This window comes from Fundulus heteroclitus, chromosome 3 (genome assembly GCF_011125445.2).
Source record: "Fundulus heteroclitus isolate FHET01 chromosome 3, MU-UCD_Fhet_4.1, whole genome shotgun sequence".
Classification (NCBI taxonomy): Eukaryota; Metazoa; Chordata; class Actinopteri; order Cyprinodontiformes; family Fundulidae; genus Fundulus; species Fundulus heteroclitus.
In genome coordinates, this window is record NC_046363.1 from 21,796,532 (window position 1) to 21,822,510 (window position 25,979).

Sequence of the window (25,979 nt, forward strand, 5' to 3'; positions counted from 1 at the left end):
CTTTAGAACTCCAGTGAACCACAGTGAGAGATACTTTCCACAAATAGAGAAAAAAGAAATGGATCAAGACAGAAAGCCTATCGAGATTCCTGTCCTACTGGGAGAGGACAGGAAATAACAAAGATTAAAATCTAAAGCACCGCAAACCTGACTCAGGATTCGGTGACAAAGAGACTGTAGGAAAAAAGGAGAGTTCCAAAACTAAAATCACTGTTGAACCTCTTGGCAGGTTCTGCTTTTTAGCTTCATATCATCTGTCATCTTTTACCAGACTAAAGTAGAAACTTTTCCGACGCGTGCGTTGCGTTGCACCTGGCATAAAGAACGTCACATCTACAGTCAAGTATGGTAGTGGTGTGGTGATCAGGGCCTGCTTAGCTGCTTTAAAGGGGCCCTTTATGCTTGAAAACCTTCCGGTGTGGCTGAATTAAGAAACAATTCTGCAAAGAATTGTGAGAGGAGAGTCCTCCACAGCAAAGCAAAAGACTGCCTGCCAGTTAGTGGCAACCAACATTAAGTTATGGAGACAGTAGCTTTTTCACATAGGTCCAGGATGGTTTAAATGGCTTTTCCTCCTAATAAATGAGCCCGTGATTTGAAAGCCTCTTTTTGAATTCACTCTGGTATAGTATGTATTTATGAGTATAAGTAGTATAAGGTAAGTAGGCTATTAGTTTGATAAACTGAAACTTTTAGGTGTAACGAAAAACCAAAAGCAGGAGAAGGAGAAAGGGACTGTACCTTAAAAGTCACTTTTTGTGTTTTGTTGTTATTCTGTTTTTAGGATGAGTCTGTAGCATCTACCTGGGGACTAGTGATGAACAATAGCCTGGTATATTCGAACAAAACTGAAGTTCGCTTCTGATTCAGACTTGAGCTCTTTAATCTGTTCTACTTTAAAAACTACAAAACCTAAGATCACTGAACCCTTATCATGAAGCCTGTAGTTTTTGAAATGGACCAGTTTTAATGGGATCTGGATGCGGGAAGAAAAGGACTGAACACCCTTTGAACTTTTGCACATCACAAACAAAGGGTTCACCAATCACAAACTGGGTTTAAAGTGCTCTGCTTTCATTGCAGGGTAATCTAATCCAGGTTTGATGAGTTTAAGCACTGTAGTTTTTAAACTAGAACAGATAGCTAGCTGCTGATAAACGAGGGAGCATTCATTGCCCTTTAGCCGTTTGTTCTCAAACCGGAAGCCAACTTCAGCCTCGTCATATTCAGGCATTTTACTGTTAATTAATGTGAACTAAGGTTCGCTCGATAAATAAACGAATAACCATTTGCTGATTAGTGGAGACATTTTAAAGGCCAAGTGGAGTTACGAAAATGTAACAATGCAACTCTTTTAACTATTATTTGAAGTTAAGAAAACGAAATACTGTAAGAAAATGCATAGGGGGGAAAGGGTTTTGCCTCTACTAACGCGTCAAGCTAATTTCTGTAAACGTACGCTGTCTACCACATCCGGCTCCCCGCAGCTGTTGTGCTTTTCAAATGAAGGTCTAGCAGCCTCACATCCGGTGCTGTCTCCTGCCGGTCTGACGCAGCTCGGAGGAGTCGAAAGCTCCGCTCCAGCTGTTCTTACCGCTGCTTTTTTTGTCCCCCCCCGCTCCTACTCCCGCTGCCTCCGCTCCAAATGTCACGGCGACCATGACAGGCATCGCGGCTGTCTCCTTCTTCTCCAACGCGTGCAGGTTCGCCGGCTGCGGGCTTCACTTTGACTCCCTCCCCGAGCTCATCGTGCACATCGAGGAGAACCACATCGGTAAGAGCCACACAGCTCCGAGCGCCCCCGCCACGGCCGCAGCTAGCAGACGTGGCTACTAGAGGCTATTGCTAACTAGTTACTTCCTGCGTCCTAGCAACGCGGTTGCTAGGTGTGGTGGCTGTTGATGTTCCGCTGGTTCCTGTTTGGTTCTTAAAAAATAAACGGCGTGGCTCTATGTGTAGCTCTATGTATACCGACGGAATGGGACTAATAACAGAAACCGGGGACAGTTTGGTTGAGCGTGGGCAACTCGCTCGCGCGTCGTCTTAAACAAGGAAAGGCCCCGCGCGCAGACATCAAAGCGCCGCTTAGAAGCTTGATTCATCAGGTGGCTCTGAATAATTAGCAGGTGTGCTGCTGCTGGTGCTACTTTGGCTGTCACTTTACAAACTTCCACCCAGGAAGGAGGGAGGAGGGGAACTTAACCAGCTTTATTTGTCATCGCCGCTTTCTGTTACCTGACTCCGCCAGATGGATTTGCTCCGCATATCCATCTGGAAACCTTCCGTTGAAGTAATTTTGGGAAGGGGCGAAAATACTGGTTAGCTGATTGGCCTATGTTGGTGATAGACGGGCCAAATGAACCAATCAGATTCGTCGTCGCTCTGTTACGAGCGACGACGAAAACACAACCACAAGCCAAGCTACTCTTGCTGCTGCAGGTAAAGGCTCGTTAGCTCAGCAGAGAAATACTCTGTAATTCCGATAAAACTTGCTCGATAGCCACGCTAACGCTAGTTTCATCGGCTGAAGCCGCCATGTTCTTTAGACTGAACTGTCGCGCTTCCCGTTGCGTCACACCTCAACCCGCCTCAAAGCCAACGCTGATTGGACGTTCGTTTGGTGAACGGCTCCAAATTTTCTTTAACGGAGAGTAGCCAGACTGATCTGCGAGTGAAACCTTGAAAGCTCGCGAGATCAGGATGGTCTCACGAGGCTACGCTTTCTGTACGTTCCAATGAAATGTGTCCCCTGCATCCCTCAGGGAGCAGTGGGCTGCCACTGTGCGGCGCCCGGGGAGCATAATGGGGCCAAGGGTCTCGCTCTAGGACCCGGAGCGGCTGTCTGTGGGATTCGAACCGGGGAACTTTCAGCCTTCCCTGGACGCAGGCACCCTGCTCTAACCACCAGGTTACCACAAAACTATTAATAAAAAAAAGTAGTTTAGATTAACTTATCAATGATTTGCATTTTATTAGCCTGTCATTGTAAAGACTAATCATTATATTGTTCTTCCTGTTTTTGTTGTTGTTGCTTTTTATTCACTCAATCTCACCCCAAACGTTTTATGGCAAATATGTAAGGTTATTTTGCATGTATTATATCCTTTAGCTAAGTTTTAGAAGTAAAAATTATAATAATTAATAATAAATACTATTATTAAATAATATTTCATGTTATTTGTAAAATTGTGTTTAGTAGTTATATGCTGCATGGCGATGTTGATTAAAGTACCAAATTATGAGACTCTCTGATTAACTTTCTAAAAATACCCCGGTTTCTCTTCATTTACACAGAAATTGTACAACAAGATCAAATAAATTTTATGTAAAACAGGAAAGGAACAATATGCTGCTACAATATTGACTATTACAGTTCTAAACCTAATCTAGGCGTCTTTTTTTTTATTCATTGTTATTTTGATTTTGATACATAGATGTAGGTATGGATAAATAAACACTGTCTGCCCTACTAGCCAGGCTGAAAGCGGCTGCTTAGCAGAGGCGCTGCTCATAACTTGTTGACTACAGTTTTAAAACCGTGTTGCTTTAATAAGAGCGATGTGTGGTGTTCCTTTGATTTCAACACTAGTGTTGGTGCTTGTTTTTCACAGCCGGAAATGTTTCCAAGCAGTCAGATTTGTCTTTGCTGTAAACGGGGGGGAACTGTAGTCTTCTTTCAGCCAGCTGATTGGCAGTGTACAGCAACAGGTGGGGGATGGTTAAGTGTTCTGTTACTCGATGCTCCATACAGCAGTTTTCCAGCTCTTCGGCATCTCGTCTAAAATGCTTTCAATCATTAGAACGGTATGGCAGAAATCTTAGCGGCTTTGAAAGCATAACTGTAAAAACCTTGGTATACCTTCAGACAGGTCCCCAGCCCATGCTTAGTCTATGACATGAAACTACTTTGCTAGTGGTTTGTGAAACTTTGGGCAAAACAAAATATGAGTTTAACCCAGGGAAATGGGTAAAAAAAAAAAGTAACTTTTGTTGTTTACTGCTTTAATGCATTAAAGCGATTGTTCTGAAGATTACCCAGAACTCCTTTTAAAATGTGTATATATATTTTTATATTTATGTATATTTTATATATATATTGTTATATATAACAATGATATAACAATGATTTCTAACAAGTAGAATGTTTCTACATTGCCACACTTTTTTAACTATATAATATTAACAACAATATAGATTTTTAACTAGCTGTGAACCTTAAATGGCAAAAATGTTATCAAGCCATTAATATTAAAGCTGAGGTCGGCAATTTTTTTTCCAGAAGTTTCCCCAAGTCCCCTTTTTGAATAACTGCGCATGCGCAAGACCGTCTTGCCTTGCTCTTCCGCTCTTCATGGGGATCCCATGAAGAAAAAAAATCTCCCAAATCCCCTCTTGTCTTGTTTCTTTCTACTGAGGCCTTTCTCTTCTTCTCGTAAACTTGAACGCAGTTTACTTCTTTCGACTCTCAGCCATGTTCAAAGTCTACGGCGAGAGCAGCTGAGCTACAATGAATGGCTAACACAGAAGCTAACCGCTAAGCTAACTGGATACATAAACACAAGAAGGGTGCATGTGCAGCCAGCAAGCGGAAACTATCAAGGATCGTGGACGCACACTGCCATTATGTGAGCGTGTCAGAATGACTGGCATGTGGGACAATCAAGAGATAAAGCGATTCCCCCAGAACTTGAGGGACAGAGGTGAGTGAGAGCAGGAACAAAAGTAAGACAAATCCCTGCCCTTTGGTGCGAAGAGCTGTGATTGGTCAGAGTTTTTACAGGCCTGCAACTCACACAGAGATCTTCTTTTTTTACCTCCATATTCTAAATAATTAATGTGTTCACTACTTTCATGATGGAAGGACGATTTTACCCAGTATAATAAAGTGTTTCTGAACAGGATTACCAACTATAGCTTTAAAGTCAAACTTCATTCGCATACAGTTTTGTGCTCTTTTTCAAAGAAAACGGGTGATGCACAAATCACTTGGCGCATATTTTAATTCAAACCAGTCAATTTCCCCTCGATCTGCTCCGACAGATTAGAAGCTGAAAGAGGAATTTCCTTATTTGAGTTTGTTAAAGGCGTGAAAACTAACATGTCAATCTATAAACACATCGGCAAAAACAGCATGCTCTCTGATGCGTGTTGTTTTGAGCTGAGTAGGAGTCAGATAAAGTTTAGTGAGATATGCTTCCATGAATAAGTGGCGATAATCTATTCCTTTCAGCTTCTGTTGCTTTCAAAACTACTTCCCTTCTGCAGCACATTTTTACTTTAGTTTATGGTCAGTGTTTGCTAATATTTAAAAATGCACCTAAAGGGGGTCCTGCCTGGTGTAGCAGAGGACGAGCGGTGATAAGGGCTTGGCGTGGTCTGGGCTACTAGAAAAGGCTATATAAATGCTAAATAAGCTAACGAATGCTAAGCTAATAAATCACTAACCTGACAACAAATGTGCAGTAAATTGTCAAAACTATGACCGGGACATGTAGACAGCACTATAAGACATCCATGTATACAGTTTATTAGCAAAAAATATATATTTAGGGTTGAGTTACCCTTTAAACTCTCATAGTTTAGGTCAGGAGTATAAAAGTAGCTCAACAACATTGCTGCAATACAGTAAAGAGAGCTAATATCAGCTTAAATATAAGAAATTGTTTAAATACTTTTGGGTTCTTCTGAGCCATTTTGGCATTTTCTTCTTCTTTCAAGAGTATTTTACAACGTTATGCTTTGAGTGAACTTGCTCATCTTTCCATTCGCCTTCGTTAGTCGCTCTTGACATCACTTGCTTTCCAGTCTATCCAGGGCCGGCCCAAGGTTGTATGGCGCCTTAAGTGGAATTAATTCGGGGGGCTGTAAAACCTTTCCATACTTTAAAAAATAGTTTTTGTTACAAAATCAGCACTTACATGGTTGTTGGTAACCTTAGCATTTCTTATAAGATAAACATTGCATGGCTTTTTTTTAATTTAGTGACTCCATGTTTCCCTGGGGTATATACACAATGTAACACAAGAAGTTAATTCTCATTGCCATTCTTCAACACGGGAAAGACAAGAGAACAGGGACACGAAGCAAACGTGTACTTTTTTTTTTTTTTCTTTTTTTTTCCAAAAGAAGTATTCAAGAAAAAACACAACAGTGCATAAAATGTGCCGATCTTTACGCTCACGCTGTAATTTAAAGTTTCAATTAACCAGAACTAGGACGAAGGTGGTTGCATGAGGATCTGAGTTTATTTTTGCCACTACAAACAGCACAGTTACAACTATGAGGAGGAGGGTAAAATCTCCAGATCTCTCTGTTACAGAGACCCATAGCTAATTTTTCAGTTTTGGATCAGGTTGTTAAAGCCTCTGTGATTCCTCCATATTATGTCTCCCATCCATCCGTCCATTTGTTTGTTTGCTCGATTTTGCAGCGGTTGTCCCAGCTTGTAAACATCCTTAAATTGCGTTGAACGCTTTTGTTGTATCCTGCAGACTTGAATAAGTATGAAAGGAAACGGACTGATCGGCTCTGACCGGTGTTTGGCAGGTCAAAAACTGAACGATCTGGATTTATTTTAAAAGCTCGCACCTTCCACCTTCCTCCGTCTCTAAAATTCGCACAAATGGAAACCAGCCAGGTTAAAGCCTGATGGGTGCATCCCTATTGGTAGCTGGGTAAATAAATAAATCTGAAAACTGAAGTCAATACTTTGGGATGGAAAGAACTTGTCCTCTGATTTCCATTCTTTTTAAAAGATTTAGTATTTTTTAAATTGAAAACAGGTCATCTAAGTAAGAATCGGAGGATGTGCATCTTCGGGTCAGACCGTATCCATTGGTGCCGTCATATTGTCAGCATTTACATATTGCTTGTAAATATGCCAAAAATGCAGCTCCCTTTACCCAACAGCACGACTCTCTGCTCCCCTGATCCAATATTTCAGACCCTTATTATTGAAGGTGACAGGGCTCAGCTGCCTCTATTGTTCTTGTTTGTTGCTTGACTGGCTTTAATATCCTCGACTCTGGGACTGGTGCTGCGTGTGCATGTGTCAGAGGTGTTAGCTTTAGTTAAAAAAAAAAAAAAGCATGGCTTTCAAATTACTTGTTAGGGAATAATGAAGCAATTAGTTGGCTCAAAGTGGAAAAAACTTTGCCCCCCCACACCTCAACCCTCTCCCCTGTCTGCAGGCCTGCATGCGCTCTGAGAAGTGCGAAATCTTGCGCATTGTGCCAAGTGCCTGTGAAGCATAATTACAGAGGGGGTGCTTGATTTGGCATGTCTTCCTCCTCATCTGGTGGCCTGCTGCATTCTCCCATTGTAATTAGGCGCCTGATAATAAGCACACATTCTTCTGCATAGGCTCCGTGGCCAGACTGCTGGCTGGGCCTGTGAACAACAGGGGGCGCTGCTTGTCTGTTTATTGGGAGATCCTTTTTCTGTATGCACTGTTAAAGATTATAATGCTGGTATTATTTGTCAAACCCTCTGTCCAATAATTGTCACAGACAGATTCAATAGATTAGATTTTTGAAAAGTTAATTTATCTCAGTAATTTAATTCATTAAGAGAATATAATGTGTTCACATTAAATAGATTAATTTAAAAGAGGCTGATGTTTTCAAGGCTTCACGGATTATCCGCTTACAGCTAATGGAAACATGACTTTTGTAACATCAGACAAAAACAATATTTATCCAGAAACATGGTAATAATAATAATAATAATAATAATAATAATAATAATAATCATCATCATCATCATCATCATCATCATCATCATCATCATCATCTTTACTGTCCACCTATGTCAAAATATGCACATGGTGGTTAAAAACATAGAACAAGCACAATAAATGACACAAAGCACAACAAGTTTGCAAAAAAGAAACAAAAAAAAAAAAAAAACCTACAGGTCTGAATAATGTTCAGTAACAATGAGCAACATCATTATTAAATTTCTAACCCCCACAAACAAAATTAAGTTTTGATTGGTAAAACCCAAAACAAAAGGTCTTCTTCCTAAACATGGGGCCTTTTTGTTTGGTGAAGAGTACGTTTAATACCTGCTTGAAGTTACTAAACGAGCCTCATCAGAACATACATTTCACTTTATTGAACACGTATCATTTTCAAACTCTTAATAGTGTTGCTGCTAATGAAGCCCAGCATTAACACCAGCAACAACAGAGCAAAAACTTAAAGACCGAGCTAAACATTCAGCCCGGTTAGTCCTCAGTATAACTCCGCCTGTGTTCAGTGGGCTTCAGACCAGAAGGACATTGTATCGGTGTTGTTTTAACACGCAGCTGGGGTCGGGAACATTGGAGGCTTGAAGTGGGTAATAAGCCTGCTAACACAACAAGACTGCTTGTTGCCAGCCCATGCTGGAAGCTTTTTTTTTTTTTTTTTTGCTAAACTAGCAGTCATCATTCAAAAAAAAAAGTGCGGAAGTAATAAATTTGCTGAACGGTAACTAGTTCCCCGATCTGTGCACCTGGTGGGGCTAATTACATTTCCCAATCCCCCACTGTGTTCTCTCTGCGGGGGGGGGGGGGAGAGCCACGGCCCAAAGAAGAGCAGCTTACAAATTCAGTGTGATCTTATTTCTGCGACCGGTTTCTTTCCCATATGCTTTACTGTTCTGCAGAACCTGTTGTTGCTGATGTGCTTCACCACAGCTGCATGGATTCATTGCCAAACGCTTACTACCTGTTTACTAATCTACATGTTTTCACATATCGCTTTTGCTTATAGGGCCAAACTGTACTTTTTGGTTTCCAAAAAAGGCAGTTTGGTTTGATTTAAAAAAAATAAATAAAAAATGCCTTTTGTCACAAAAAGTGTAAAGCTTTGTAACATTGCCATTAGTTTGAAGAGTTTTATTGCGATAAATTGGAAGTGATGTTTCAACATGATTTCTAATTATTGGGTCCTTTTTAATATTTTTCTTCTCATTCTTGTGAACCAGCTGTCGGATTCATAAGACTTTCCAAATGTTAGCTATCTCGGGTTTATAAGTTGAAAATTTTAGAAATCTATAGACGGCAAGAAAGCACCTTTTTTATTTCTCTGTTGTTGCTAAAACACTTCCAGCAGATCCAACAGTGAGGGCTTCTGCATGTTTGCACGAGTTGTACGAGTTGCTGTGTGTGCTCCACATACTTCTAATGAATCACTCTGCCCGCCCCGTGTTTTCTCAGCAACCCACAGAAAAGCAGCTTTCACATGGAGCTTGTCTCTGTTTCATTTCCTCCTCAGTGGTCACATTGTAATGAATTACCTGTGCCACCACTCCTGGTAATGTTCCCTGCTGCTCACAGTCGCCATAAACATGTCACCATAATGCTCGCCGCGCGGCTCTGCCCCACCGTGCATTTCAACCATCGGGGTGGAGCCGCCAGATGCTGGTGGAAATGAGAGGGGGAACTGTGCGTCTCTCTCTCACTTATACACACACACACACACACAGATAAAAACAGATTTAATCAGTTCTTCAGCAAATTAAAAGATTTTAAGGATAACATTTTGGGGAAAATACTGAAATCTCAGCATGACATACAGACTCACATTGAAAACAAATGAAAACTCCCATTAATATGACTGCATTTGTCCAGTATTTTATTTTGATCCACTTTGACAAAATCATTTTTTTTCAAAACCAACACCACTCTTATTTTCATCCGTAGCCATATCTTTAGAGTAAAAGAGGGAAACAATTTTTCTATGATTTATACTTGTCATATATAAAGGTATATAGCCATGTTATATGCTTATTAAAAAAAAGACTAAAAACCGTTTGATCATGATAAATTAAAGCTATATACACCAAGCCTCCATCTTGATGGTCTTTTTTTGAGGCTAGAAAAGAATCCAGCGCCGGGCGCAGTGAGCAGATATAAACAGAGGTGCCGTCATCTAACGACGGTATCACAGAAATATCATAATGCTGGTTTGTTTCCAAAATCACTTGTAGGAAAGCGGCAGCTTGGTGTGATCAAAGACCAACCATTGTTAATTTAAATACACCGATCCACAGCAACTTTAAGAGCCTCATATCAGAACATTTCCTCACGTCAATCAACTCTGCTGTCACATCTGAGCGATCGGCAGGTTTAGCGTCTCCTTCAGTGAAGATTAATGAGCATACTGTATTCCCAGCGGCATTCAAGTCTTTTCCCTCTTGGATTTTTTTTTTCTCCACTGGATCTTCCATTTCATTGTTTTGCTGGGAGATGCTAATAGCTGTTAGCCACTTCCTTGTTTTATCCCCTGCTGTGCATGCACGGTGTCATACTTCCTCTATTAAAAATGAACATAAAATGCTTTATTTACTAACAAACTGGAGAAAAACAGAGCATAAAACACCAAAATAACTAATACGGCAGCAGGATGTGATCATCTTTCATAAAAACTTTGTATGCAAAAAGAGTGAGCTACTGACGTATAAATAAAAAACAGTCAAATAACGTTGCTGTGCACCTTTAAGCTATTCTGAGTGTTGTGTAGCTTTTGATTAGTAACCCGAGACTTCCTGTTTGTCAACAATATAAATGGGACATGACGGGGGGGGGGGCGATTTCACTTAACGTAGTCACATCTACAACCAAAGCAATAAATAAAATGGTAAAAATAACTGCGACAAACATGGATGGGTGATAATTTAAGTTAACCTTGACACCACACACAATGAGCAGACAGGAAGAAGGAAAAACAGGTTTTACCTCCCTATTGGAGACCGGCTGTAAAGAGTAGCATCTTAGGGTCACAGTCTCCATGACAGCCATCCATTTCAAAGCTTTGACATACAGCTTTACTCGAGATGACAATAATTGCTGATGGGACAGTATGGCAGAACAGAAGACACTAAGACCGAGAAGACGTCGTGGAAGTGGAGCAAAACAATTATCCATCCAAACTTGGCTAAAATAGGAACAATTGGGGTATACGATGGGTAGGAACAACGGTGAATATCTCCTCATTTAGCCCAATTACATGACTAAGTGCAACAGGCCCATCTGTAGCGCAAATAAATGTTGGTTAAAAAAACAAAAAAATCTATTTTCGATTAAAATATTTGCCAACACCTTAAAACATCACCAAGTCTGTGTAGACGTGACTAGAGATCACACTGTGACTTACAAGGGGGAGTTTTTTTTTTTCACTCATGGATGTTGTGAATAAAACCTCTTTGTTTCCCAGAAGCCTTCTAATAGTTGCCCACCATGGCGGACCACCTGTGTAGTTTGATTAGAGGGGTTCTCATCTCCACTTGAGGCACCTTCCTCATTGGTCCTTGACTCATGGTGGCCCCGAAAGAATCCCAGAGGCTGTGGGGGGATGTGGTCCCTGCAGGCCTCCTCTGCAGTCCCCACCTGAGGCTTCTGTGATTTACAGCGTGTGGGAACAGGCCGATCCACTGCTGTTTTGAGCCGGCCGCCAGTCCACAGCTTGAGACTCATTAGGGATTTTTTGGAGGGATTTCTTGTGCACTCTCGCACACACGCATGCCATTACTGCACAGCTCTGAAGCAGTCTCAGGGCTGCCTCTGGCTTTTGGCACGGGACTGGTATCATAATGAATGCGTGTCTCCAACTCTTTGTTTTTCATGACATAGCTGCAGAGCAGAGTAAAATGTGCTGTCCTTCACACCGGGGATAAATCCACTGTTAATGAAACGCTTGCACATGGCCTTTAGAGGACCATCTGTAGTCGTAGGTTTGAAATCTGCTTAGTGTCAAGAGACTGCAACCAAAATCCGAAAGTTATTCAACACCAGTACTAACAAAGCTTAAATTCTGGCCTCTCATACTTGTACCTTGGTATTAAACAGACAGCAAGACGGAAAGGCTCAGTAGCTACACCCAGGCCTGATGACCGCTTTACATATGTAATGAAGGAATCACTTAAATAAGGCCCGTTTACACTACACTTTTTAACCGAGATAACTCTTGTGTGTAAACGGTCTGCAGACTGAACCGGACCGCGCTAAACATAACCGGACCGCGCTAACTGCGGACCAGTTCCTGGGGAGGTCTTGGGCTGTTTTTTTTTATCCCGGTTACCTGAGAACGAAGAGCGCATGAGCAGACCGTGTCATCCCCTTACAGTCAGATGACTGTCCGCGGGTTTTCCGGCGTGTCTGGTTGCACGCCCCGATTCACACTCCATCCAGACAAATTTCAGACATTCGTAATAATACTAGCTTCCTTACCGTGCCACACGGTTTCCAGAGATGATTCTGCTTAGCAGTGTGATGAACCTCAGTGTCTGTTGTTGTTTCCTGCGTCTGTAAATCCTTATTAGACGTTTGTTTGTCTTATCCACGTCCCAAAAGCCGACTCTATGTCTAACCATAACATCCTGAATGTTACGGGGGCTGCCATTTTGATTTGCTCGGTCCCGCCTTCAGTTCCAGAGAGCGGTAGTACCGCAGATCACCACTAGGAGGCGAGGAGCAACCAAGGAACCGAGATAACTCTTGTGTGTAAACGGCCGTTTTTATCCCGGTTAACTGATCCAAGCTTGGACTGGTCTCGGCATGGCTTGGTTTTTAGGTGTAGTGTAAACGGGCCTATAGGCAACATAAACTGGGCCCCAAATGAAAGAAATGCAAGTCCTTGACATCTATTAGTCTCAAAACGTTTAGCAAACCTTTTCTAAGGCTTTGGGACTCAGGCAAACCACAGTGAATGGTCGAAACAAGGAACAATGGTGGACCTTCCCATTGACGACTCATCGAGCAGGTTACAAAAGAACCAAGTAGATTTGAATTAGGCCTCAGAGGCCTTTACTTAGGGTCAGTGTCCGTGATTCAACAATGAAACAGAGACTGGGCAACAGGGGGATCCATGGGTGAGGTTCAAGGCGGAAACCACGGCTGACCTAAAAGGATTTGCAAATGTCCGTCTCACATTTCCATGGAAAAAACAAAAAAAACTCTTTATGATCCCCAACACCTATGGGATGATATTCTGTGGACTGGCAAGACATGACTGGAACTCTTTGGAAGTTGTGAATCCCTTTTTTAAATCTTGGTGTAAAAAGAACAGCATTTTATAAAAGTGCATTATACTGAGTGTCATTGAATATTTGCTTTAAGTCTAGTCAAACAGTGTTGCGGTATTTTTTAGCAGTCTGGGATCTTTGCTGCTTCAGGATCTGGGTGACCCTCGAGCAGAAGATCCTGAAGGAGAAGAACGTCCATCAATTACTTCATGACACAAAGCTCAAGCACGCTGGGGTTATGCGGCAGGAAAATGATCTAAAACACTCCAACAGGTCCACCACTGAATGCCTCACTGGAGGGATTATGTAGTATAGCCTTATAGCCGTATTTTAAAAACTTCCAATATGGCAGAATCAAAGCGATTCTGCCAGAAAAGAGTGATTTTTATTACAGCTAAACACCTTTTTTAAACGAGATCTCTAATTACGTGTTCTATGTGTTTTTTCTCCCGTTGCAATTTTCATTGCGCCGAGAGAAAACTCTGTTCGTATTAAGAACAATCACTTTGTCTTAAATGAAGCTTGTAAGAGTTAAAAATCAATGGCCCAATGAATAGTTCCTGATGCTGGAGAGCACCGAGCGCTAGTTCCAACCCCACGGCGGTTCAGCCGCCCTTTCCCCGCGTCAGAGAGCCTCAGCTGGCGAAGTGGTACGAACCGTTGTTTTATGGGTTGCCTTTCTTCTCCCACAACAGTGGGGAGAGTGTTTTTGAAGTCGGGCACGCTTCACCCCAGGGTGTGGAGATTGGCTATTGTTCAGCGTCGAACATTTTAGCACCACAGAGCAAGTTGAATGTGTGAAGCTGAGACGGCGAAAACACAGACTGTGCGGCGTTTGGTCACGCGTTTGGTTCTGCGTTGTCTTTGAGTTTGTGAGCAGAGGTGGGAAGTAACAAAGTAAAATTACTTCACAGATGCCTCATTCAGGTATCTGTACTTTACTGTCCAATTTATTTTTCTGCTGTCATTTTACATTCACTCTCTGCCTTTGAACACAAATGTCTGTACTTTCTACTCCCTACGTTCTCAAAACTGTTATGTTGTAGCTTTCTATGTTCACTTTATCGATCAATCTAAACCGTTCATTGATGGTTTGTTGTGGCATATGCTGGTGAAGATTCTCAGTCATCCAGGTCATGGTCATTCCAAAAAAAAGTAAAAAACAATGCAACTGGACTTGTTTTCCGTAGTTAAAGACGTTTCGCTTCCTCTCCAGGAAGCTTTCTCAATTCATAAAGTCTGGAGTAATGTGGAGTACCAAAACTTCACATTGGTAGTATTAAAGCTTGTTACTCCACATTACTCGAGACTTTTTGAATTGAGAAAGCTTCCTGGAGAGGAAGCGAAACGTCTTCAACTACGGAAAACAAGTCCAGTTGCTTTGTTTTTTACTTTTTTTGGAATTTGATGTGGCAACTTTGGCTACAATCTATGGGCACACAGCCATATTGGATGCCCCGGGGTTCCTCGGCAAGCTCCAATTTTCTCACTCGGATTTCCGACTTCAGGGGCTGTCCTTGTTTTTTCGATTGGGGGCTCGAACTTCCTAGTGCGTTGAAAACGCACCTCAACTATTACATGCCCTACTGGGATGTAACGCCATGCCCAGATACAACTTCTGAGACAGCTTTAGACCCAGACATTCACCTGCTATCCCTTTATTGATTTATCTGCATTACAGAAAACATTTTATGCCTAATGTGATGAAATTTAAATTCATATCAATTTAAAATATTTCTGTTTTGCTGGAAATTTTACTTCTTTTTTTTATTTATTTTTATAGATCTGATCCAAATGTATTGTAATTGTCAGTAATGGCCAGGGTCTTTATTTTCCAAAATAGAAATCTATTTGTTCTTAAATACGCACGCTTGGATTTATGGACCACATCTGAGACATTCCTCGTGTCGTTGGGAGTATTCCGCGCCATATCTCTTGTTCGTCGCTCAGAAAAGAGGATTAGATTTAGCTCTGAACTCTGGCACGTTTTACTATTTCACGACCACTTTAAACTGTCTAATGCTTTCTGCAGGAATTTAAATGCAGCTTTCTTTTTCAAAGACTGCAGACAGTTCCCGAATCACAGCCAAGGCCAAACCGATGAATCTCAGATCTGATCTGACCTCGTTACACGTAACCAAGAGAAAGACTGCGTGGTCGGATGGAGTCTCTTGGAAAAAAATTTAACACGAAGAATACTCTTTTCCCAGGCTTGAGCACGATGGCGAAAACGGTTTTTGTTTGTCTTTTTAAAGAGGTGGAATAAATTATGTATTGTCTGAGATTACGTGTTATCTAAATCATGGCCATAATTGACTTTATCCATTTTACATGCCAATAAAAGGAAAAATAATGTTTAAAAAGATAATAATTCCATCAATTTGACTCTATTAGAGTAGGCCTGTCAGAGTTTAGGGATAACAGTTTTTGTTTGTTCTTTTTTTTTTTTTTTTAAACAAAATTTTTTCCTTTAGGTCATTTTTATACAACATTGTAAAATATTAGAGACACATTTATTTGCTTTCGCCTTTTTATGCATCTTTTGCTTTTTAGTACACCAAATTAAATTATTAAAGCATGAAATAAATGCTTTATCGAATGAACTACTTTCTGCCCATAATAAACAACTTTAGTATTATAAGCAAAGTATACAGATCATTTACAGGATGTTGGATCTAAATATTTTAGTGTTTCCAGCTTTATGAGGGGATACTTTTTATCGTACCAAAATATTGGTCATTTTAAGATAAAAGTCTTGTGGGGATTATGTCAATGCAAATGCATTTATTTTGCCAGATAGAATGAGAGATAAACTAATAAAGTCTGTGTTTTTTCAATGGGACAATATGAAACCAGGTCATAAGTTCATAAATTACAGTTTAAAAAAAACATTTCTGCTAAGTTCTGTTCCTTGGATGTCTCTTTCACAAAGCTGCAGGTTTCCTTGTTGCTCGCACTGATTTTTCTACAGCAGTCTTTCCTTCCACACAACTTTCCAATGATTGGGTATATTACTTTTTTTTTTTTTTTTGCAATGCATTTTTGTGGCTTACCCTCCTTGAAGAACCTCCTTACCTGCTGGTGTGGGCCGAAACACAACATTTCGGTATAAAGTGATTAATAGCTGGAGTTGGAAGCCTTAATCGTTCATGGATCAAATTTAAGTGGGTTACTAAACAAATGATAAAAGTTTTTCCTGTAAAGAAATAGTGAGGGGGCATTGACTGACTACACTACAACCAGGATGAATTGCTTTTACCAATAGAGCATGTGGTGCAGATGTATGCAACTCTACCTTCTTGAATTACAGTTTTTTTATGTTATTATGAGATATTTTATTAGAATTTGGGTTTGTATGAGAGGTATCAACTTCACAGGGAGAAACTGTTGCCGTGTTAACCGTTACTAAAGAGCAGGGGAAAACGAATATTTAAATGTTAGATTTCATCTGACTACGTTGGACTAAATCATTCTGTCAATATGTACGTTATTTGTTGTTTATTTTGTCCAACCGGTTCCAATATTTCTGTTTCTCTACCTGCTTAGATACAGACCCCTGTCTTTTGGAGAAGCAGGAGCAGCAGCAGCCGACATATATTGCTCTTAGCTACATCAGTAGGTAAGGACTTTTTTTTAATAATTTCTAAAGACAAAAAAAAATAATTTATGTACTCTATTTGAGGTGGTTTAACTCAGCAATTTAAATGTATTCCACTCTCAACTAAACATTAATATAATCCGTTTCTGTTCTAATTAATTTCAAGACAGTCCTCTGAATCAGCTGCAACTGTTTTCTATTACGCGTGAGACTCATTAAGAGACACTGACAGTTTCATTTGTCATCTGGTGGATTGCTTAGATTAATTTCTGTGGTGTTGTGATTTTTTTATTTATTTTTTACTGCTCTGACATCATCCCAGCTGTCTTTGATACGGCGCTCAAACAGAGCTTTTATAGGCCTTCCACAGTGCGCCTGTGTGCGACGAGGTCTCCCACTGTCTCCCTGCTTTTACAAACGTATCTTCATGTGGCTGTCTCTTAATTTGTTAATTCCACTGCTCCTTTAAAATGTCTGTGTTAATGCTTCTATCTTATTATAACAATTTACCAAAGACTTTACTGCTCCTATAAAGCATTTTTTTTTATGGAAATGTGGCCAGGGGTGTGCATCCTACAACTGTAGGGCATCCAGTTAATCAGTAAAGAAAGTCAGAAGAACCTTTCCTTTTTATGAAGCTTTTTTTCTTATTCTTTTTAGCAAACACTAAGCAGTTTTCTGATCCACGATGCCAGGTTCATGACGGACGCGGCGAGGCGAGAGCACGAGGCCCTGAAGAAGAAGGTGCAGCCTAAGCTCACTCTGACGGGGAGTCTGTCGCGCGGCAACGTTTCCACACTGCCCCGCCACGCCAGCGGAAGCCTCACCCCTCCGGTCACGCCGCCGATCACCCCTTCCTCTTCCTTCCGCAGCAGCACGCCCACAGGTAACCTTCTCACTGGTTTCTGGTGAGATGACCAGGTACATGATATCGTCTTGGTTAGGTTTGAGTAGAGAAGCTCTGATCCAGATTTTTAGGTTGATTCTCAATTGCCTGCTTTTGTTTTTTTTAAATCTTTGCTCTTTTAAGAATTCCAAGAAGATACGAGAGCAGCGTTCAACTTTTTCTTCTACCCTTCATACCTGGTCATTCGTTATTTTTAATTATTTAATCAGCGCCTGTAGCGGTGGCAATGCCGGCCGCGTGAGAGCACTCACTGTAAAACAGGAACTTGCCATTTTAAAACAGTGACGACACAGTTATAGAGCTCACATTTTAAACTGTCTTTAGCATCTTAGCTTAGCTGCTAGCTCATTTAGTTTGGCTCGCGTTACAGAGACAGCGGTATCTGTGCATATTCCTGACAGAATGCTGATCCATACTTTACCTCTGAGATGTCCAAAAAGGCTGCCAACCTGTCCGAAGCCAGGGCTTTCCGTGATAGACTGAGGCTGAACGCTCAAGAAGATTAAACGGTGAAACTTCCTGTTATCTGCTGAAAAGTCTTGCTCTTGCCGTCTCATTTTCTGAGTCTGAATAAAATGCTCCTTTTTATTTAGCTGCTTACGCCATGTGTGTATCCTCCTAACTTTAACCAGCTTTCTTCGCTCAGTATGAGCACCCACACCAAAGAGTGTTGTGTTTAGCGTTGCCTGTTGGTGCTTCGCTGTAGTACGCGCACTAATAGGTTACAGATCAGAGTTCCTTTATTACATATTTCCAACTGGTTAGTTTCTTGGTGCGTGTCTAGTTTTAAAATCAGAGATGACTTTCCTAACCTTCCCAGAAATATAGCTTCTTAAATTTTCTAATTAGCATATACAGTTAAAAAAAATAAATTCACACACACAAGCATGAATGTTAAAAGTGAGCGTTCATCTACTGTGAAATAGACGCGTTGCTTTTAATTAATCATGTGTCTAATTTATAAATTCAGAGTTACTTTTTCATAGTCTCTGTTTGTGACCGTTGGCAGTACTCATGTTAATAAGGGGAACTGTGAGGTGTGCCCACCCATGCAGCCCACCCACCACCACCACTGCTGCTGTTTGGTGCAAGACTGAATCAAACCAAACTCTACAAATCCCACTGCACACCATTTTTCTGTACAAGAATGATTTAGTCTCAGCATAAACGCAGCTACGTGAAGAGGTTTGTCAGAGAACCGGAGGGAACACACGCCATCGTGAAGACCAAGGAGCAGCAGCCAGGACAGCAGGAAAGGTTGTCGAGAGGTCAAAAAAACAAAACAATATCCATTACTTTGAACATCTCAACAAGCTCTGTTCAATCAATCCATCGTCTGAAAATAAAGAGTTTAGGTGAGCAAGCAGAACATTGTTCAGAGAAACACCCAAGAGGCCGACGGTGACTCTGGAGGAGATGCAGAGATACACGGCTCAGATGGGAGAACCGGTTAACAGAACTAATAATAGTGGTAAAACTCTCACTCTGCAGTTTGCTACGATCCTGGGGAGGGAAAATATGCCTTTTGCATATTGTGGCTGTTGTTTGTTACCCATGCTACTGATTACGATGGAAAAACCAAACTCGGAACTACTGGACAACTGTAGTAGAAAACGTTTGAGAGGCTTCAAATGACTTGACTGAGTTGGAGGTCCACCTCCTTGCTGGACAACAGCACCAAACAAACAGCCAGAGCTAAAAGAAAAAAGGAACAGTTCAGATATTTACGTTGTTGCGTATTAGACTGGCTGAGATTTGAATCTAACGTTTGTTCACTCTCACCAAGCTATTTTAAGAAGAATGCACATGCCACAAATATTTGAAGAAAAGAGGGGCTGGATGTTCCCACATGCTCAATGACACAACCTCTTTAATTAATACATACATAAAACAAAATAAGTTTATTTTCCCACAGCTGGCAGATTTCGGTGCTTCTAAAAAATTGGGCATTGCAATTCAGGAAGAGGAGAGTATGGGAACACTTCCTTTTACTGCTGCTGTGAAAGATCTCCGTTTGTCCGACTGAAAGCCCGAGGGCTAAGATTGAAATGCCACGAGGAAGTCGGTAGGCGCGTCTTGGTTTAAGATGAAGGGAGTCTGAATTAAGCGTTTTGCATTTTTTTTCTGTCTGTTTTTCTTCTCACAGGTAGTGAGTATGACGACGAGGACGTGGAGTTCGAGGCGTCTGACAGTGACGAATCGTGGACCACAGAGAGCGCCATCAGCTCCGAGTCCATCCTGAGCTCCATGTGCATGAACGGAGGAGACGAGAAGCCTTTCGCCTGTCCCGTTCCCGGCTGTAAGAAACGATACAAGGTGTGTTTCATCCGAGGGTCATCAGGTCGAAAGGCTGCATTTTACTCACCTGTAGTCATTTTAGTTTCAGTCTACGAAATCGTACTACATTATATTCAACTTAATAATTGGCAAAAATAGGAAATTGTAGAGGAATGCCTGTTTTGGTCCTCGTACGGCTTAAAAGGAAATTCATGTCTTCACACCCAGAAGAATAATTTATCCTAGAGTGGAATGGAGTTCTGAACTAATATTAGATCAAATTAGATTTCTACAATGTTTTAGTCTTTTTTAGTCTTTAGTCTTTAGTCGTTTTTATTTGTAGGCATGTCAGTAATTTTCATCATATTTATCATGAATCTTATTGACTTCACATTTTGTCTTTGTCTAGCTTTTGTGAGTTGACTAGATATTTTCCTCATAGTTTCAGTCGATGACATGAACGTGCTTCGTCACTAATTCGGCTACATACTGAGGGTCATTTGTGCCTGAGCTATATCTTCCTGGCTAATGTGGCTAAGCTATTGAAATGTCTTTAATATTTCCATTTAATGTTCCTTTCTTATGACATTAGGGAAATTTAGACTGTCGTGCTGGTTTTGGAGTAATGGCTTCTTCAGCTCTGAGCGGCCTTTCAGGCCATGTTGAAACAGGGCTTGTTGGACTATCGATATTGAGGTTTCATACAAGCTTTATTGAAGACACATTTACAAACTTGTAGCATGTGTCTTGTACACAAGACATGTCTTTCTTATGACATTCCCACTAGGGCTGCATAATATAATTTAGCATCATTGCAATATCAGGGATCGCAATATGCACATCACAAAGAACCGCCTGGAGTGCAATAAGTGTTAGCTAATTATTTAGGCATTCAGCATTCAGATTCTTAGTGCCCCTCATATGTTTGGTTGTATTTGATGTTTAGTGCAACATAAAAAGTGTGAGAAGGTAAAGACGGGGTAGAGTTGATTAGAAACTAAAGCTAAGTGTTTGCACTGGCAAAACCTTGCAAGTCGAACTGATGCAACCTTCATTAAGACCTTGTGTTTGAGATGGAAATGATGGATGTTTTTGTTATTTAGTAGCTGAATAGACTACTCACTATCTGGGGTCTATGTTTGCTATGATCCTAAAGCAGAAAGACATTAACACTTGACTTTTTTCTCTTATTTATCACAAACTATATCTTTATCGCAACATTTACTACCATTGTCGCATATCACAACTTTTCCTTTAGACTTGGATCAGTTGTTCAAACAGATGAACGTTGTACTGACGGCCAAACAAGAACCAACCGGACTTGTAGATGTCTAAAATTGTCTCTCTGATATCCTGCTTGGTTGCTTTAGATTTCTAAAGTGAGAGATATATATATATATATATATATATATATATATATATATATATATATATATATATATATATATATATATATATATATATATATATATATATATATATATATATATATATATATATATGTTAAGTTGAGGGAGAGAGTGGAAAATGGGTTCTTTGTTGGGCAGTGCAAGAACTTAAAGGCATACATCCAGTCCCTTCTCTGTGATATGAAGTTTTATAGGATTTTCCACCCACATCTGGTGTGTGTGGTTGGGATAAATTCTGCACAGCTTGAGAAAATTGCTCTGCTGACGTGAATGACAGAGTTATAGGCACCGACTGAGGCCGAAGGCAGCGGTAGGCATCTGTTTAGGAGCAGAACAAGCCTTCTGTTGACTGCCAACTGTTTTTGTCCAGAAATTATGCAACATGAAACACAATACCTCACATGTCAAAAATGTGTGGATGATATCTGTTTTCCCCCTCTTTTTTTTTAATGCCTATAATTAGACGTCTGGCTCAGCAGAACCGTTTAGTTTGTGCGTTTATTTTAGGTTGTTTGGAAGTTTCTAACAGAAACTCTAAGCTATCTCCCACCCAATCAAATGACAGAGTTATCGACTGATGTCCTAGAGGCAAGGCTCGTGTCTTGGGTAAAGTATTCACACCTCTAGGAAATTGTTCACATCTTGTGACATTACAGCCATAAACTGTAACATTGTAACAGGATGTGAACAATGTTTTACAGAGATTTTTCTAATAATACATTTTATTCAGAAGCGCCTTTTCAACAACCTAATGTCACTTTACAAATGAAGATTAAAAACAACAATTAAACAAATAAAACATCAATAAAAGTTAAAATCACAGAGAATAAAGGGTCTTGAAGAGGTGTGTTTTGAGTCTGGATTTAAATGGGTGTAGAGTGTGGATATTGCGGACGTCTGATGGGAGACAATTCCAGAGTTAGGGAGAAGACCTTTGGGAACAGGAAGAAAAGGAACGGGAGGAGGAGGAGGAGGTGGCGGCATGAAGGAGGTCAGATAAGTAAGGAGGGGGCGAGGTTGTGGATGACCTCGAATGTAAACCGAGGAATTTTGAATTGAATTCTGAATTTGACCGGTAGCCGGTCAAGTTGCTGTAAAACTGGGTCTTTGTGATGAAATAAAGATGTACCTGTAATGATTCGAGCAGCTGAGTTCTGGACCAGCTGGAGCTTAAAGGGAGTTTCTTTGCAGCAGACCAAACAGAAGGAAGTTGCAGTAGTCAATAGGGGAAGTGACAAGACTGTGAACAAATATGGAGGCAGATTGAGGGGAAAGGGAAGGACGTATGCTTTTTAAAATTGGGTATTCGTTTTCTATGAATAAAATAAAATCAGGTGTGACTCTGGAGTGTTTGAACTCCTACCTCTCTGAAAGAACACACCATTTTATGGCAGACTCCAAAAGTCTGTCGTGTGAGGTACCCCAGGGCTGACTACTGGGACCTATTCTTTCTTTTTATATATTTTCCCCTTAGGCCAGATAATCAGGCAGTTTTCTTCATTTCTATGCTGATGATATCCAACTCTACTGTTCTTTCAGGCAAAATGAACATATAAACTCGTCCTATAAAATAAGCTGTGTTAGTCAAATCAAACTGCCTCTATGACAACTACTTGCAGGTAAAGTCTAATAAGACAAACGGAAATCTCCCCCTGAGATTATTGGTCTCCTCCGTTAAACCAAACCTCAGAAACCTTGGTCTCATTTTTGATTCTGCTTTTTCTTTCCACATTTCACAATGGCTCATTTCTTTTTGTGGCCATGTCAAATAAAATTGTAATAAAATACCTTGACGTTTGTGGCTGCAACGGGGACAAAATCTGAATTAGTTTAGAGCAGTGTTAATGTTTCGTTTCATTATTGCATTTGTGTCTAAAAGAATTGCAAATACCAGCTGCCTCTTTCCAAAACTGGTCTCTGAAGAGAAGATTCAGAGCAAATAAATAATTTTTCTCATCTGCAGCAGTTTTGATTGCTCCTTAAAAAACAGGGTGCCTTGTATAAAGTCTAAAACTGATGAAAATTAAAAAATGTCTCGTCTCGTCGCAGAATGTGAACGGCATCAAGTACCATGCCAAGAACGGCCACCGGACCCAGATCAGGGTGCGCAAACCTTTCAAGTGCCGCTGTGGGAAGAGTTACAAGACGTCTCAGGGTCTCCGGCACCACACCATCAACTTCCATTCACCCGTCTCCACTGACGTCATCTGTAAGATGCAGCAGTAGAGGCGGAGCCAAACGACCAGCACTTTTCTGAAGTTCACATCAGCAGCAGCAGCGCCGCGGCTCCACGTTTCATTTTAAACACTAGGTTATGTTTTGATTGCGCAGCACAGATGTTTTGTTCCTGCTTAATCTCCATTCATATTGCTACGTATTTATGTGGTTCACGTTTTGTATTTTTGCACATTTCAGATATGAAAAAGCTAAAGAATGGTGGGTGGGGGGTGAATGTAACCTAACTGAAAACAACGAGTTGGTCTTTCTATAGTCACTTTTGCATTTGTACAGCATACATTTACAGCTCCTCTGTGGGAACTCCAATAGATTATCTCAGGTGATTTTTCTGCAAGCATTTCAGCTCCAGTTTTGCCAGATTGCTGTAAATGGGCCGACGCTGTTCAGTGGGATCATAGGAACTTTTTTTAGTTGTTCCTTGTGTCTATGATGACCTTAACTTTGCAGTACGGTATAGAAAACACCTCTAAAAAGGAAACAAAAAATAATGTGTTTTTCCCCTGAATCTTCCTGCTTTTGTAGATTCGGTGATTGGACAGACATCAGGTCTCAGTATTGTGACGTTCTGCGATACAGCAGTTGCCTTGACTCGTATCCCTCTCCAAAACCCTCCTAATAGTACGTCTTGAATGTCTTCAGTGTTTTTGATTGACCAGGTTAGGAATATTTGGAAAGATGAGATGACACCACGGCTGTACATTGATTCAAATAGTCAGAGCCCTCCCTTGCAACTCCTATTTTGTGCCATAAGAATGTTTGTTTTTTTCTGAAAACTTCCAGGTAGTAGGTAGTAGTAATAATTAAAGGAATCAAATGCAAAAACAAAGCAATTTTATCAGCAATAGTTTAACACATTTTGGGCTGCTATTGAACGGGGTGCTTTTTTTTCCCCCTTTTTATTTTTTTTCTACCCCAGGTAAGATTTTGCCAAAAAACATTGTTTAAAAACAAGGATTGGGTGCACAAGATAAAGTGTATTCTGCATTCTCTGAAACGTGCAGGTTTAAATATGTACAGGTTAGAATCCATGTTTTTCTTTTTTGCCAGACGTACTTTTGTTCTGGCTCTGTATTTGATCATTGTTCTGTCAGATTTCACCAAGTTCACTTAAATTTGTCAGGTTCCAGATCTGGTGTTGACTAATTCTCAGTAGGGCTGAAAGCCTTTTGCTCTGGGAAGCCCACAGACTTAACATCAAGCTACCTTATCCATGATATTTTCTACTTCTAGGTTATTTACCTATTAAATGCCAGCTAAATTGTTTGTTTTTGGCATTATTATTTTTTTTTTTTTTCAAACACACCTACTGGTAAATAGACTTCTGGTTTGTTGATCAGCAGCAAGAAAATGCCTGAAAAGTTGTGCTAAATGTCCTTTGAGTATTTTTTTTTTTAAAGGGAAACAAATCAAAAAAGCATTTCCCTACAATCTGATATAAGGACTAGATTGATCCATAACTCTGGCAATTGCCTATAATGCATTAAGTCAAGTTCCTTAAAGCAAATCGTAAGCGACCGAGGGGCTGACCTTTGCCTAGAGTTGCTTTCAGAGTGCACTAATGAACCTGCTGGCTTTTGAACTTTGCTCTGCTAACAAGCTCAGATGGTCTTCATTTCCAGGACACTTTATTTATTTTTTTTCACGTTGGCGTCCTCCGTTCCAAAGCCGTTTGGTCTCAAAAGGAGCCGCCGCATCCGGGGAAGGCGTTTTGTGGTTCTTCTTCTGGCTTCTGAAAGTATTAAAACATGCTGCTGAACTGTCCTACCGACAGTCATCGTCGGTGTTCATTGCAACCATGCTATCGTATCTAAACACTTCTATTTTCATACTAGACAGAATGTAAGTCGTCGTTCAGTTTGCATGACGCAACGTCCGAACCGTCTCGGTGCCAATAGATAAAATCTGCACATCCTGAGTAAGATAGTAAGAGATCTGCAAAACATAAAAGTAATTAAATACATCTTCCTGTCAGTATTGTGTACAGTGAATGTATCATCACCTTTAAAGTGTGTTTGAATTTATTTTTGTGTTTTTGTAATGCGGGGAGAGAGAGGAAAAAAAAAAAGTTTAAATACCGACCGGAAGTGTGGTGTTGTACTGTATCTCTGCTGCTCCATGAAAACTTGGTATATTTTCCAATAAAAGCTCACTTGTTCCTCCCGACTCCTGCTCATTAAATCGTCCACGACGCGATGCAATGTCAAAGTAACTTTATTAGTTTTATTTCAGATACATGAAAACGCCCTAAACTAATGAAAACATTTGAATGGATGAAATAACTTAAAAACGGCCTGGAAAGGAAAGAAACTGAAAACAGAAGCTGAGCATGCACTGATTAGCTGTTGATATGAAAATCTGAGATAATCAGCCTAGCAAAATAAAATCTACATATTACACAAAAAAGTATTAAAGGCGCTCACAATATTGCCTTACATTTTTTTCTAAAATAGATGATCTGATGATAGACTTTATATTCTGGCATGGGTAATAGTTACTGAAGAGTTCTCCCTGACTGAATATAGTGCACCGAGGCTGCTCTCTA

At 40.5% G+C, this 25,979-nt stretch overlaps 1 protein-coding gene across 1 annotated transcript; it reads left to right on the plus strand.

The window, feature by feature from the left end:
* Positions 1-1,507: 1,507 nt before the first annotated feature.
* jazf1b (JAZF zinc finger 1b) lies at positions 1,508-25,592 on the plus strand. The gene is made up of 5 exons (XM_021316414.2): positions 1,508-1,774; positions 16,555-16,627; positions 17,302-17,492; positions 19,660-19,829; positions 23,249-25,592. The coding sequence occupies exons 1-5, from the start codon at positions 1,660-1,662 to the stop codon at positions 23,423-23,425; spliced, it is 726 nt and encodes a 241-aa protein (XP_021172089.1). The 5' UTR covers positions 1,508-1,659; the 3' UTR covers positions 23,426-25,592.
* The last annotated feature ends 387 nt before the right edge of the window (positions 25,593-25,979 follow it).